The sequence below is a fragment of the Myodes glareolus genome, chromosome 16, assembly GCF_982192425.1.
Source record: "Myodes glareolus chromosome 16, mMyoGla1.1, whole genome shotgun sequence".
NCBI lineage: Eukaryota > Metazoa > Chordata > Mammalia > Rodentia > Cricetidae > Myodes > Myodes glareolus.
This window is the reverse complement of record NC_142041.1, coordinates 6641320-6656958: the sequence shown is the minus strand read 5'-3', so window position 1 is coordinate 6656958 and position 15639 is coordinate 6641320. Positions and strand designations below refer to the sequence as shown.

General features: G+C 40.4%; 1 protein-coding gene and 2 non-coding genes across 3 annotated transcripts in view; 1 reads left to right on the top strand and 2 right to left on the bottom strand.

The window, feature by feature from the left end:
• The window catches only part of Virma (vir like m6A methyltransferase associated), a 62350-nt gene that overhangs the window by 33894 nt on the left and 12817 nt on the right, over window positions 1–15639 (top strand). The window contains exons 11-17 of the mRNA XM_048419976.3: window positions 1295–1377; window positions 5476–5569; window positions 5712–6256; window positions 6751–6986; window positions 7615–7867; window positions 10603–10820; window positions 13071–13203. Of these exons, the coding sequence (XP_048275933.3) occupies window positions 1295–1377; window positions 5476–5569; window positions 5712–6256; window positions 6751–6986; window positions 7615–7867; window positions 10603–10820; window positions 13071–13203 (1562 nt within the window). The remainder of the gene's footprint in view (window positions 1–1294; window positions 1378–5475; window positions 5570–5711; window positions 6257–6750; window positions 6987–7614; window positions 7868–10602; window positions 10821–13070; window positions 13204–15639) is intronic.
• Window positions 10013–10138, bottom strand: LOC125391457 (U6atac minor spliceosomal RNA). The gene has a single exon (XR_007229142.1). It is a non-coding gene; the product is annotated as a U6atac minor spliceosomal RNA (small nuclear RNA).
• On the bottom strand, window positions 14318–14419 carry LOC146891378 (U6 spliceosomal RNA). Its single transcript, XR_014997480.1, has one exon. It is a non-coding gene; the product is annotated as a U6 spliceosomal RNA (small nuclear RNA).

Here is a 15639-nt window from a genome sequence, read left to right as displayed (position 1 = left end):
TGTGTGTTATGTGTGTGGGGGTGTGTGTGCATGTGTGTGCATACATAGGCCTGGAGTCTAGAAGGTGACATCAGATGTCTTTCTTAACTGCTGTCCACTGTATTTTTTTGAGACAAGGTTTCTCACTGAACCTGAAGCTTGCCACTTTAACTAGACTGGCTGTCTGTCACACAGTGCTGGTGTGACAGGCGTGCGGCATCTGTTCATACCATGCCTGGCTCTGCATGAGTGTCCGAGATCTGAACTGAGATCCTCGTGCTTTGATCTGCAGGCACCTTGCCCACTGAGCCATCTCCAATCCATTTTTAATTTCTTGAATTGCCTTTTAGGGAAAGAGTTTATAAAACTTAAGGTTTCATTAAGGTTTTAGAATATAAATGAAAAGGTTTGAAAGTGCCTAATAATGGTCTAGCTGACCAGGATAGATGAGTTTTTGCTCTAGTTTTGTTTCTGCATATTTTGTTACACTGAGATGTTTGTGCTGTTCTGAGTTAACTTATAAGAATAACTTATAATTCTTATAAGTTAATAGCACATTGTACTATTAAAAGTAGTTCATTTTAAAATGACAAGTTAAGAAGTTGACAGAATTGGTCCAGTGATACAGCTCAATGTTTAGATATTTCTCTAGCATGCATGGCAGCCCAGGTTTAATCTAACCCAGCAGCACACAAAAAAGACAAAAGAAAATTTTTCCGCTAAAGGAACAAGGGTTACTCAACTAAATGTCTCTTCATAGCTTGATTATATTAGGAAAATATATATTTCTAATATATATTTAAGTATATATGTCTGTGTGGGGAGGTTGGAGGCACAGTAAAGATAGGTAAATAAATGCTGCATTATATTAGTTTATGATCATATTTCTAAATCTTGATTTAGTATTTTCTTTCACTACCGCAATAAATTCATTTTAATTAGGCAGACTTGATAAGCACTCAGATAGGTAATAGTAATTACTAAGTTTTGAGTCAGCATAGTAGGGCTCCATTTTCATTTTATTAAGTACATGTAAAGAATTATATGCAGAAAGTGGTATAGTGGCATACACCTGTAATCCTAGCAGTTGTGAGGTTGAAACAGAAAGATCATGAGTTTAAGGCCAATTTGGGGTATAGCATGAGACCTAGCTTAAAAAAAAAAAAAAAGAGAGAATCAGACACCAGAGTTCATCCTTTTGTAAAGTCTAGATGATTCAAATGATTACAGATGTGATGTTTTCCTTTGGGGAAAAAAGTTTTGTTATAAAGACTTATAAGTAAAAATATTATAGATTATTCTTTTTGTTTCTAAGAACTTGGAAAGTGGCTTGAACCTCTGAAAAACCTCAGATTTGAAATTAACTGCATCCCAAATCTAATTGAATATATTAAACAGGTAAGTAAAAGTTAAAGGGCTTTGCTTGTTGGGAAACTGTGATGATACATAGTGGTAATACTGAAGTTACTGTCTGAATAATGTAGAAGTCATGGCCTTGATTGACTTTGTAGTACAATATTGGATACGTGGATATAGATAATCATGTACATGAACACACAGGCATGTGATGCTCTGTTTAGATTATGTGTTACTCCATGTATGAAGGTCAGAAGGCAGCTTGTGGAGTTGGTTCTCTCCCACCATGTGGAGTCCAGGGCTGGAGCTCAAGTCAGCAAGCTTCTTGGAAAGCACTTTTATCTGCTGAACTGTCCTGGGCTCTAAAAACATTTAAAGTTAAATGCTATGGGATCCTAACTTTAATTGATGAAATAATTTAACTCAGAATATACAGGTGAAAATTGATATAGCCAATTCCAAATAATTCCAGTGTGGCCAGTTTTCTCTGTTATTAATTTTGAATAGTGACAGCTGTAGTTGAAATAAAAATTGAAACATGTAAAATATATGCTTCATAATGGTAATATTGAAAAATCCATGAATGTTTCGTAATGACAATCAGTACATTCATCATTAATCTTGGAAGTTTTTTTTTCTTTTTCTTCTTATTTGACCCAGTGTATAGCATAGCAAGATGGACTGGAAGCACACGCAGTGTAGACTGAATTATCTTCCACTGTTTGCCTGATGAGCGCTGTGTGTTTGTGTATGTGACAGGGAAAGCCTCTTTGGTTTTGCAGTTGTAATATATTATTAACGTAATTTGTATATATTGACCAACTTGTTGCTATTTTGAAGTAATAAGATACTATTTAGGGTTATTTATCACAGGTCCTGCTGTTTTGGTGATTCCTTGTTATCTTTTTGTTTTGTGTCTCTTAAGAAATTTTTGTTTGTTTGGGTATTTATTTATTTATTATTGACAAGGTCTCAATGTGTAGCCAGTCCTTGCTGGCCTATAACTCACAGTGTAGACCAAGCCAGCCTGGAACGTACAGAAATTGACCTGTCCCTGCCCTCTGAGTGCTAGGATTAAGGTGTATACCACCATACCTGGCTCTTAGGAATAATTTTATCTCCTTTGATGCCGTTGTGGTCTTAACAGTGCTGCAAATGACATGTGAAACTTTTCTGTGTTTTTTTTTTCTTTCATTAGTTGTTAATGCTCTGTAAACTCAGATTGGTTGTGTATTCTGTTGATGAGGACATGGTAGAGCGATCTTTGATGATGTGTGCAGTAAATGTATAGTGATTTGAGTTAAAGTGTTAACTAGTAAGAAATATAGTTTTAGAAGCTGAGTTATATGAGGCTGTTATCCATGCCTGTAACCCCAGCACTGCAGAAGTGAGAGCAGAAGGCTCAGGAGTCGAGGTCACACTCTGCTACATACCAGTTCAAGGCAGCCTGGGCTACATGAGATCCTGTCTCAAAAGGAAAGAGGAAAAAGAAAAGAAATTGAATTATGTTCTATAATTTAGAATTTTAGATTGGGCATGGTAGTGCATCATTGAAATCTCAGCACTGCGTGACTGAGACAGAAGATTGGGGCTTGGAAGCAGCAGAGTCTGCATGGGAGTTGGCTCAGTTGACAGAGCCCTTGCCCAGAATGTTCTGACTTCCCTTCCTTCCCAGTACCATGTACACCGGGTGTGGTAGTGATCCTGTAAGCAGCAGGTCAGTGTTGTCCTCAACTGTATGGTGAGTTTGAGGGCAGCCTGGGCTACCTGAGACCCTAACTCAAAGATACAAAACAAAAACAAAATTCTGATCTTTATATTACCTTATATTTATTTATCTCTATTTGGGATTTGGTTTGAGATAGGATCTGGTTCTGGAATGTAGGCTGGCCTCTCCCCAAGTCCCAAGGTTACAGTTGTGCACCACCTCATTCTTCTCAGACTGCTTCCTGTTAACTATGATGCTGTCAGTGATTCCTGTCCTAAGATATACTAAACACAGTGGATCCAGTGTGAAACCTAGGATTTCTTGTCACAGTAATCTGTAGAACTGTGGGAAAAAGGTGAAGGGAAAGGACAGTGAGAAATGGATGTATGTGTATGAGGAGAGTGGGTGGCTCATTTTTAAAGCTTATACCTGAGACTTAGAAGTCTTCGGAATACTTAAAGCCTCTGATGTAATTTTTTCAAGTTATGAATTTATTTATGTTAGTCTGTGAAAGCTACAAATGTTAAAACTATTTGATGTTTGCAAATAGAACATTGTCATCTACTACAGAAAACAGTTACGTTTCTTGTCCTCTTTCTTCTCTTCGGTGTCTGCATTTTAGAAAATAATGCTATTTAGTCTACAAATGTTCCGAGGTTTCCCCCAAAGTCTTGAAAAAGGTTTAGTAACCAAGGGGTTTTTAGGATATGTCTGGCTCACTGGGGCATACTTGTAATTCTAGCCGCTGAGGAGGCAGAGGACATTTAGTGAGACCTGGACTCAAAACAAAAACAAAACAACACAACAGCCCCCCCCAACACAAAAGCTCAGTTGTCAGTATAGTCAGCTCTTCCTATTGAGAGAAGGTAATGTAAAATGGGTATATAGAAAGAAAGAGGTACTTTAAATTCTTTTTTTGTTTTGTGATTTTGTTTTTTGAGACATACTTTATCTGTGTATGCCTTACTGTCACGGAACTCCCTCTGTAGATCAGGCTTTCTGGAACTCACAGAGATCTGCCTATCTCTGCCTCCTGGGTCCTGGGATTAAAGGTGTGCACTACCACTGCCTGTTTATTTTAATTTTTTTTTTTTTGAGACGGATTCTCTGTAGCTTTTGAGCCTGTCCTAGAACTTGCTCTGTAGACCAGGCTGGCTTCAAACTCAGAGAACTCTTCCTATCTCTGCCTTCTAAGTGCTGGGATTAGAGGTGTGTACCACTATCGCTCGATTTATTTTAAATTCTTAATACAAAGAGTCATTGTTTTTTATTTACTGCCTTTGTTTTAGTACTAGAAATATGCAAATATATTAAATTTGATTTTCTCTACATAATATTATAGAGTACAAATGTACTCCATGATGGGACTGGAGATCTGGGTTGGTGATTAAGAACACTGGCTACTCTTCCAGAAGACCCAGGTTCAATCCCCAGCACCTGAAAGCTATAAATGTAAACAAAATTATTTGTTGTTTGCAAACAAAACGTAGTCATCTGTTAAATACAGAAAACAATTATGTTTTTTGTCCTTTGGTGTCTGCATTTTAAAAAAATGAATGCTGTTTAATCTATAAATGTTCCAAAGTTTTCCCCTAAGTCTTTAAAAAGTTTTAGTAATTAAGGGGTTTTTAAGATACAGTCTGGCAGGATGCATACCTTTAATTCTAGCCACTTATGAGACAGAGGGAACGCACAACTGTCTGTAAGTCCAGTTCTGGGGGATCTGACACTCACGCACACGTACAGGCAAGCAAAACCCAAATGCCCATGAAATAAAAGTAAATTATTTTAAAAAATTAAAAAAATGAAAATCTTTTAAGAAAAAAATGTGTCCAAGATGAAATTATTTACACAGATTTCTTTTTTTTAAAAAAAACTGCATACTTCTTTTTTTTTTTTTTTAAAAAAAGATTTATTTATTTATTATGTATACAGTGTTCTGTCTATTCTTGCTGGTCAGAAGAGGGCACCAGATCTCATTACAGATGGTTGTGAGCCACCATGCGGTTGCTGGGAATTGAACTCAGGACCTTTGGAAAAGCAGGCAGTGCTCTTAACCGCTGAGTCATCTCTCCAACCATCCAAAGATTTCTATAGTACTAGGGTTTTTCTTATATACTGTCTCCTTTTTGTTCGTGTATTTTTTGAGACAGAGTATTGTGTCTAACCTTGGCTGCCTTGGAATGCACTGTGTAAGCCAAGGCTAGCCTCAGACTCAGCACTGTCATCCTTGTGTCAGCCTCCTGAGTGCTGTTGTTGCAGGTTGCACCACCACAGCCAGCTTTCTACTGTGTAAACGTGAAAGGTGTCATGCTGTGTGCTTGCAGCCTTTCTACTGAGGATTAAACCTGGGGCCTTGCACGTGCAGGTGCAGAGTCTGCCTCTAGAGGCTCCTCGTTCTGACTTAAACTTGTCTGCTCTCACTTTTGAAGAATATTGATAACCTGATGACTGCAGAAGGAGTCGGCCTTACCACCGCCCTGCGTGTTCTCTGTAACGTGGCATGTCCACCGCCTCCTGTCGAAGGTGATGTACTTCGCATACTTTGAAAACTGCCATACTTTCAGCCTAGTGTAAATATCATTTGCTAAATAGTCACAACATTCTTGATTGATTATTAGCATGTGAGTAATTAGTTTTTTCCCATTTCTTCCTATCCTATATAAAGGTCAGCAGAAAGACCTGAAATGGAACCTTGCTGTCATTCAGCTTTTTTCTGCTGAAGGAATGGACACCTTTATTCGGGTTCTGCAAAAACTGAACACTATTTTGACGCAGCCTTGGAGGCTCCATGTGAACATGGGGACTACCCTTCACAGAGTTACTACTATTTCAATGGCTCGCTGCACGCTCACTCTTCTTAAAACTATGCTGACGGAGCTCCTGAGAGGTGGATCCTTTGAGTTTAAGGACATGCGTGTCCCTTCAGCACTTGTTACTTTACACATGCTCCTGTGCTCTATCCCTCTCTCAGGTCGTTTGGATAGTGATGAGCAGAAAATTCAGAACGATATCATTGATATCTTATTGACTTTTACACAAGGAGTTAATGAAAAGCTCACGATCTCTGAAGAGACCCTGGCCAATAATACTTGGTCTTTAATGTTAAAGGAAGTGCTCTCTTCTATCTTGAAGGTTCCGGAAGGCTTCTTCTCTGGACTCATACTTCTTTCAGAGCTGCTGCCTCTTCCCTTGCCCATGCAGACCACGCAGGTATCACTTCCATATCACATGCATCTTGTAATGACTGCGGTAGCTCCTTAGATAAAGCAGGGATGCTGGTCAAACCCAAGCAAGTCTGCAACCTCCTCCCCAAAGACAGAGTAACTGAGTTGAGGGTGAGATGAAACTGACGCCAGTTGGAAATGTGGGGTAACATTTTAAATGCCTTTTGTCAAAGTGAGTCTTATTATGTTATGTACACTTGTACTTGCATTTTTCTGTTATTTCAAGCCTTTCTCTCCCCTTTATCATGTTTTAGAATTTGCCAATTAGATTGCTTCGCCAATGGACTCTGCTCAACTGACTGCCAACCTGAGAACAATGTTTTTAGCTCTGATGAATTTAACAGTTGTTTAATTGTGCGATAGTGAATTATGTTTAAGCATGCAGTAAAGGTGTTTTTATAACAGTTCTTCCCGAACAGTTTTGCGACTATAATAAATATTAAAAAATCTATGTACATACACGTTATACTTTTTTAACAGGTTATTGAGCCACATGATATTTCAGTGGCACTCAACACCCGAAAATTGTGGAGCATGCACCTTCATGTTCAAGCAAAGTTGCTCCAAGAGATAGTTCGTTCTTTCTCTGGCACAACCTGCCAGCCCATCCAGCATATGTTACGGCGTATTTGTGTTCAGTTGTGTGACCTTGCATCTCCAACCGCTCTTCTGATCATGAGAACTGTGTTGGATTTGATTGTAGAAGACATGCAAAGGTATTTTTATTACACCTTAAGAAGTTTTCTCACGTTGCTCTTGATACAGATACCCTCCTGTACACAGTTTGGAAGCTAGGGTTTAGTAAGCTCAGATGACATATGGATGTGTAAATACACACACATGCACACATGTATGCATAAATTAATTGTATGTAAATTATTTTCTTCAGAAGACTATCTTGTTTCATATGCAAATCATGTTGAAGGTCTTGCTTTGGGGCTTTTGTTTAACTTACTGTTATTGTGTAATATGTACACGTGTGCATATACATGCTGGTGTGTGTGGTCAGGACAACTTTATACAGTTGCTTTTTTTCCTTCTTTACGTGGGTGCTAGGGTTGAATTCATGTTGTTAGGGCTGCCCCGCGGGTGCCTTTACTTGCTGAGTCACCTTCTGCCCCAGTTGTGCGGTTTCAAAAGGTGAGGTATAAAGAACTCCTCTGACTTGAAGTATTTGTTCAAGACTTGAATTTATAAAACAATTCCAGAAAAAGTCACCATTATATCAAAGGAATGAGATGTATGTTTTATGCAAAATTTGTATGAATCTATAGTATAGACAATATTAAATAATGCCTTTAAAATCAAGAAACTTGTTTACTGAATATATTGATTTTATTTCAGCACTTCAGAAGATAAAGAGAAACAGTATACTAGCCAAACCACCAGGTTGCTTGCTCTTCTCGATGCTCTGGCTTCACATAAAGCTTGTAAATTAGCTATTTTGCATCTAATTAATGGAACTATTAAAGGCGATGAAAGATACGCAGAGATATTCCAGGATCTTTTAGCTTTGGTACGGTCTCCTGGGGACAGTGTTATTCGCCAGCAGTGTGTGGAATATGTCACGTCCATTTTGCAGTCTCTCTGTGACCAGGTATTCAGTTTTTTATTGTCAGTGTGTGCGTGTTGGTGTGTGCTTGAGTGCTTGTCTTAATGTAAATCTTGGCTGGGAGCAAAGAGCTTACCTGTGCTCTATGTCTCCTGGATTTAGAAAGCTTGTTTGATATGTGGAGGAAAAGCAAGCTGGTTTAGTGCATTATAGTTCTCTTTGGCTTCTCTTTGGATCTCTGAGGAGATTTATTTTCTTTTGTAATAGTATTGCCATCCTGGGTACTTGCTTTGTGCTAATTTCCAATGCTTTTTATGGCTAATTAATATTTATTGTGTTGCTTTCCTTCCTGATTATATTAACGTGCCAAGGCATTCTTCAGTTTTATAACATTGATATTAGTTGATTAATGTGAGGATAACTTCTTTGTGTGGTTACTCTTTGGAGAGTAGATCTTTTGTAGCCCCAACTGTGCTCAGACTTGCTCTGTAGCCAGGTCTGACCTTGAATCGCTGATTTTCCTTCTCCATCTTCGAAGTGCTGGATTACCATGTGTGCCATATGTCTGCTTCGTGTGGACAACTTGTGCCGTTTGTGTATTCTGACCGATGCTTGTGCAGCAGCAGAGCCACCCCGTTTGTGGACTCTGACCGATGCTGGCAGCTGCAGAGTCACCCCGTTTGTGGATTCTGACCGATGCTTGCAGCAGCAGAGTCACCCCGTTTGTGGACTCTGACCGATGCTTGTGCAGCAGCAGAGTCACCCCGTTTGTGGACTCTGACCGATGCTGGCAGCTGCAGAGTCACCCCGTTTGTGGATTCTGACCGATGCTGGCAGCTGCAGAGTCACCCCGTTTGTGGACTCTGACCGATGCTGGCAGCTGCAGAGTCACCCCGTTTGTGGATTCTGACCGATGCTTGTGCAGCAGCAGAGTCACCCCGTTTGTGGACTCTGACCGATGCTTGTGCAGCAGCAGAGCCACCCCGTTTGTGGATTCTGACCGATGCTTGCAGCAGCTCCTGAGCCGTCGTGCTCTCCTCTTGCAGTCAGGAATTCTACCTATGACATTTCCATGTGTCAGTGCGATCCTGCTGGTCAGAATGCTCATGCCCCCCAGTCAGCAGATGACTTTTCTTTTTCCAGACAGAGTATTGTTAGGGAAAGCCTGTACTGGAGGGTTAAAGTGCAGTTTTGTTACACTGAAGACCTCAGACTGCATGGGACTTCTTTTCAGAAGTGGTAGGCTGTAGTAGTGAGCCTGTGATTGGTGCTTATAAAGTGCTCACACTGGGTCACGTGACTGCTGACTAAGGCTAGGACCCCCTTTCCCTTCCCTCAGACTTCATTCAGAGCTACCCTGATGCAGACTGTGTTTGCAGGACCCTGAAGCCAGTTGACTCCCATAGTGAGTAGTGGGTGTTTCTTTAGGTGTGATTAGCTTGACTTGCTTGGATTTTAAAAGTATGAAAAGTAGAAGGGCACAATTAGTTGAAGATTGTGCTTAGAGTTTGTTCTATCCATCCCTTTTTATGAAGCTTTAAATTCCACTATTGATAAGTTTACTAAAAGTTCAGCCAAAAATTTTATTTCTAGAAGCCCTTGTAATCTAAAAGAAGTCTAAATTCATGAATAGACTGATTTAAAGTATTTTACTATCAAAGCTTTTTAACCATTTTAAAATTGAAACTATGCCACGTTTACTTCCTTACAAGGCCATGGTCTCTGTTTTGCCGTAAAGTATAAATATGTCTGAGAGTTCCGTGCGCTCATATAATGTGTTTTGATCAAGTCCACCCCTCACCTTCATTCCTTCCTTCCTCTCCAGCACACCCCAGTTCTTCCTCTCTCCTCGCCAGTATTATCTCCCCATTTCATGTGCTTGTTTTTTCTAACCCACTGAGTCCACATCGTATCCCCAGCATATACATGGGTATCGGGCCATCCACCAGAGCAGGGGCAGCCTATCAAAGGCCACATCCCTAAAGAAAACTGACTTTCGCAGGAGAAGATGGCATTTCATATGTCCTCCTCCTCTGTTACTCTCCCGTCCACGCTCCTGCCTGCTTTAGTCTGCGTCCCGTCGTCATATCTCATGTAGTACTGTACTCCCCAGTCCGTGTAAACCTCTTTTCCCGTACACAAATGACATGAAAACGAGGAGCTGGGATCCGTGTGTTTCTGAGTCTGAGATTAAAAAACTAGTTAGATGCCAGAAAATAGCTGATAACGCCTTATATATATTTATGTTGTTTGGCCCAAGTGACTCTTCTATCCTTTTCACAGTCAATGCTAAACTCTTTTCCTTTCATGTAAATGGAAGATAAATTTTAAAAGTTTTTTTAAAGGTAGAAAGTAGTATAAAGGAAAACACTATGTCTATTTTCTTATATATGTTCTCACATTAACTTTTATAAAGGAGGATTTGTTGTTTATCTGTTTGAATCTATGTTTGGGATGGGACCATAAAAATAATGTTCAGAATTTTTGTTTATTTGTATGATTGTTTTGTCTACATGCATGTCTGTGTACTACATGCATGCCCACTCCCTGGAGAGGCCGGAGCAGGGCATCAGAGACTCTGGAACTGAGTGTCATATGGTGGTGACCCACCTTGGGGGTGCTAATAATCGAACCCTGGTCCTCCTGAAGAGCAGCCAGAGCTCTTGACCGCCGAGTCATCCCCAGCCCCCCACAGTAATATGTTAGTGGATTGTGTGTGTCTAGAAATAGCATCAGGAGTGATGGTGACAACCGCTTTGAAATGTTTCTCCCGCCCCCAGGACATCGCACTCATTTTGCCAAGCCCGTCTGAAGGCCCTGTCTCTGAGCTTGAGCAGCTCTCCAATTCTCTCCCGAGTAAGGAGCTGATGACTGCCATCTGCGACTGTCTGCTGGCGACTCTAGCTAATTCCGAAAGCAGTTACAACTGTCTGCTGACGTGTGTTCGCACAATGATGTTTCTTGCAGAGCATGACTATGGATTGTTTCACTTGAAAAGGTAGGCTTTGCAGAATTTAGTGTACTGTGCCCTGTCGTTTAGTTAATTTGTACTTATGGAAGTTTGAAAGTGTGGTTTCTTTTGTAGGAAAAGTTTTATATATGGCAGAGTTTCATTGACAATTAGTAATGGATTTAAAATCTTTTCTAACTGTCAATTAGTAATGGATTTAAAATTTTTTCTAACTGTCTGAGTTGATTCTACTTTCTGGTATGTATGAATGACAGTTATAAGTCTTTATAAGCCTGGCTTCTGTGGGTACCTGTATTTCTTTTGGCTCGGTACCTCTGTGGAGTGCCTAGGTCATGTGACGGCTGTTTAACCCCATCAAACCCTGCTGCACTGTTTCCCAAAGTGGATCTCTGTTTGCTTTCCATTACTACTGCATTAGAGCCTTAGCCTCACCGTGACTTCCTACCTTCGGGTTGTTTTGTTTGTTGACGTGGAGCAGCCAGTGTTGCTCAGGTTGGCCTTGGCCTCCAGAGGAGTGAGGAGGAGAGACATACACACCACGCTCTGGCTTTGCCAGGTTGTGTTGCTGTGCTTAGAGACATTCTAGTAGATAGATTAGCTGTAGATTTTTTTGTTCTTGTTGTTTTGGGTTGTTTGTTTTAGACAGGGCCTTGTTCTGTAGCCCAGGGTGACCTGGAACATGTGATCCTCCTGCCTCAGCCACTGGAATGCTAGGAATATAGCCGTTAACTGAATGCTGAAAACAGACCCCAGATTTTGATAGAGCATGCACAAGTGTAACTCATTGGTTAAGATTTTATGTCGTCACTAGTAATTGTGAAGGTGGTTTTGAGCCTGTTATTTTTCCATTATTATCTTTTTCTTTAGGTGTGATTTTTGTCCCTGTGTTAAAAAGTTCTTGAACAGGATGGGCTGATCTTCTCTTTATTGCTTTACCATAGTCAGTGGCATCTCACAACCTGGCCATTTGGTAGATGGAACACTGCTTGTTAATGTGCTTATTTCCATTTGGCTCTCAGTGTTGGAGCTTTAGAGACAGTTGAGTATTGGCGTGGCTTGCTCTTGAAATTCTGGAGAAACTAGGGACGGTGTAAGTGCAGAGTATGGTCAGGACGTTAGACATACACCAAGGGGGTTTGTCATGCAAGTCTCCGTGTGTTGGGCTTGGCAAACTCGACTGTTAGCGGAGTCCAGTTTTCTGTGGTTACAGCGCATAGCGCATTGCTGCGGCACAGGCATTGTCTGCATTGTCCAGCACTCCCCCTGCGCCAGCGGGATGTCTGAGCTGTGCAGCAGGCAAAGCCGAAACAGTTACCAGCTGAGTCTTAAGCAGAAGTTCCTTGAGCTCTGCTCTAGACCCTTGTTTCCTTGTTTGTAACTCTTCAGTTAGGGTTCCCTGTTGGTCTCTGAGATAATGCCAGCCCTCTGATGCTAGGGAAACACTCACATCTTGAGTAGAAGTTTAAAAAGAGATCTAGCGAGGGGTTGTGATAACTTTTGAAAATGTACTATTTGACAGAAGCTTTTTAGTAAGTGCCAGGCATGGGATGCATAGCTGCAATCATGGCACTTGGGAAACTGAGGCAGGAGGATTATGAGTTTGAGGTTAGTCTGTCCTATATAGTGAGAACTTGTAAAAGAAAAGAAAGATTCAGTAAAGATTAAAATGAGCTGATATTTTTTGTTGTTGTTACATTGTTTGTGAACAGAGACACGTATGTCTTTATGTTTTTAAATGGTGAAATAAATTGTATTCTGAACTTAGTTATTTCTCATACTACTCTTATATACTTAACACATTTTGACACTTTTTTTTCCTTTCTCTCCCTCTCTTCCTCTCTCTCTCTCTCTCTCTCTCTCTCTCTCTCTCTCTCTCTTCTTTTTTGCTTTGTCTTGTTTCCTTTCAAGACAGAGCCTCATCATGAAGCCCTACTTGGCCTAGAACAGTGGTTCTCAACCTGTGGGTCACGACCCCTTTGGGCATCCAATGACCCTTTTACAGAGCTCACATATCAGATATCCTGTGTACCAGATATTTACATTGTAATTCATAATGGCAGCAAAGTTATAGTTATGAAATGGCAACAAAATATTTTTCTGGTTGGAGGTTACCATGACATGAGGGTCACAACATTAGGAAGGTGGAGTATCACCAGCCTAGGGCTTTTCTCTTGCCTGTCCCCTCTGAGAACTGGGCGTCCAGGTGCACACCAGGCCTGCCTGTCCTCTCTATTCTCTTTCTGGCTCTGACTGTCTCTGCTCTTGTCTTTATTTCAGCTCTCTAAGGAAGAACAGTAGTGCTCTGCACAGCTTGCTGAAGCGAGTGGTCAGCACGTTCAGTAAGGACACAGGGGAGCTTGCCTCCTCGTTTCTGGAGTTCATGAGACAGATCCTCAGCCCTGATGCGATGGTAAGACTGCATTTAGTGTTTCTGTTTGATGTCTGTAAAACACTGCAAATACCATAGGCTAAAATAATTATTTCTATTGAAAACATGTATTGGAACGTAGAGTAATGCCTTTTCCATCTCACTGCAAAGACAGGACGGTGGTGTGCTCACGTTTGTTCACATTTATTCAGAGTCTTCTGTAGTTAATATTCCAGAAGCCTCTGCCTTAGGGTTAAATAGTTTTGGCAGTGTTTCCTGCTGTGGAAATTCATTATATATATTAACATATTGTTAGAATCTGAGTTCCTGCATGTTTTTGTTGCACCATAATCTAACTTTGCATAAAAATACTGACTAGGGTGTGTGTGTGTGTGTGTGTGTGTATCTTACAGGTTACTGCATACTTTCCAATACTAGTTTAAGAAATTCAACTCACACTTAGGGTTACTGTTTAGAAAAAAATGTAAAGGATCTTTTATTGCATGGTTACAAAATAAAAGATTCCATGAGAAAAATGTATGTTCACTAGCTAGTATATTTCCCTTATGCATGTGATCTGTCTAAGGCTCTTCGGTGACCTTGTCTAGACATCACCTTCAGTTTTTGCAAATTTTTTGTTGTTCTTGGTGGTTCGTGCTTCTGATCCTGGCACTCAGAGGCAGAAAAAGGAGAAATGGCATTAGTTCAAGGCTGTCCTGCTCTGTCTGCAGAGTGAGTTTCAGGCTAGCCAGGGCTACGTTTATATTGTGGACAGTTATTGAGTTTGCTAGTGCTTCTTAAGATTTTGTTGTAATGAGCACAAGGGTTTTCTCCATATTAATTTGAATGGGTTGGCTTTTTTAATTGTTGAACCAACATTGTTTTCCTAGGATTATTCCAATTTGATTCATTTTATGTAAATTATTGGATCCAGTGTGTTCTATTTAATGAGGATTTTATGTTTTATTCATAAAGGATCTTGGTTTGTAGCTGTCTTTTCTGGTGATGTTTTTGGCTTCATTGAGTAAGCTGAGGAGGTTTCATTCTTAGGAATGGAAGTTTGTGAAGGATTACTAATTCTTTTAATTATTTGATACACTTCACTAATGAAGCTATTTGGGGTCTGAGCTTTTATTTTTGGGGAAATTTTATTTTGTGTGAAGTGGAATGCTTCACAGATTAGTGTGTTGCTTGGTGCTGGGGCCTTGCTTATCTTCTCTGTTCTTCCAGTTTTAGAGAATGTTCTGCTGACATGAGCCCCTTTTTTCTCTAAAATGCTAATTCAATTAAGTACTAATTTAATTAAGTCTATTCAGATTTTTTAAAGCCTAGACTTCTTTTTCATACTTTTAAGAATGTATTTCTTCGTGTTATCTTCAGTATCTGATGGAATATAATTGTCTTTAGTATTTTCTTATAAACCCAAAATTTTCTGGTACGGTGTCTGCCTTTTTGTTCCTCATTTTATAATTGGAGTCTTTCCTCTTGGTGTGGTACTTGACGTTGAACCTGAGGGCCTCACGTGCAAAAGACAAAGTGCTCTCTGCATCCCTTACTTTTTCTTTCTTTTCTTTTTTTCTTCTAAGTCTGGCTAAATGTTTGTTAGTTTTGTTGATCTTGACAGTTGTTTTTTCTAAAGATTTAGTTAATCTGTTTTACCCATGGTCCCAGCAATAGGTAATTCCAGAGTAAATACTTTGTTTTTAGATGAGCACCATTTGTGTTCCCACGCTTAGCTGTCTGGGTCCATCCGGCAGCATGTGAGCGTCTCTGTGTCTGCCATATTACACAATGTGGACCATTCACCTGGTAGTGACTTCATAGTCATCTGAGTGCTCATATTGGCCCTTTGGGTACCTGCATGTTGCTCTTGTCATGATGGAGTTTGGTAGTCTCTTGGAAGTGTAGATAATTGTATTTCATAAATTTGGGAAGCATACAGCCTTAGTTCTTCAGATATTCTTTCTGTTCTTTCCTCCTCTTTTGGAACTCTCAAATTACTCTCTGCGCACGCACGTGTGTGTGTGTGGGGAAATGCCGTGGAAGTCAGAGGACAACTTGTGAGCATCCTTCTCTCCTTCCACTATGTGGGTCCCTGGGATTGATGTCAGGTCTGGTGTAGGCCCCTTCACCCACTGATCCTTTTCTTTCTGACCCTTCTTTTGGAAGCTTGATTTCGCATGGTAATGATTGTGATAGTGTCCCACAGATCTCTGAGGTGGTTGTGGTGCTGCGTTCCTTTTTATGTCTCTTCTTCTTTTTAAAATTGGGTGTGGGTTGCTGGAGATTGAGCTCAGGTAGGGCACAGCACACACTAGGCAAGTGCTCTACCACTGAACTGCATCCCCAATCCTTTTTTTCCTTTTTCAGTTTGAGGTAGGGTGTCCCTGAGTTGTCTGTGCTGTCCCTGAACTTGCTGTGTAGCCCTCACAGCCTTAAGTTTGCTGTCTGCTTGTCTTTGCCCAAGTAGCTTGGATT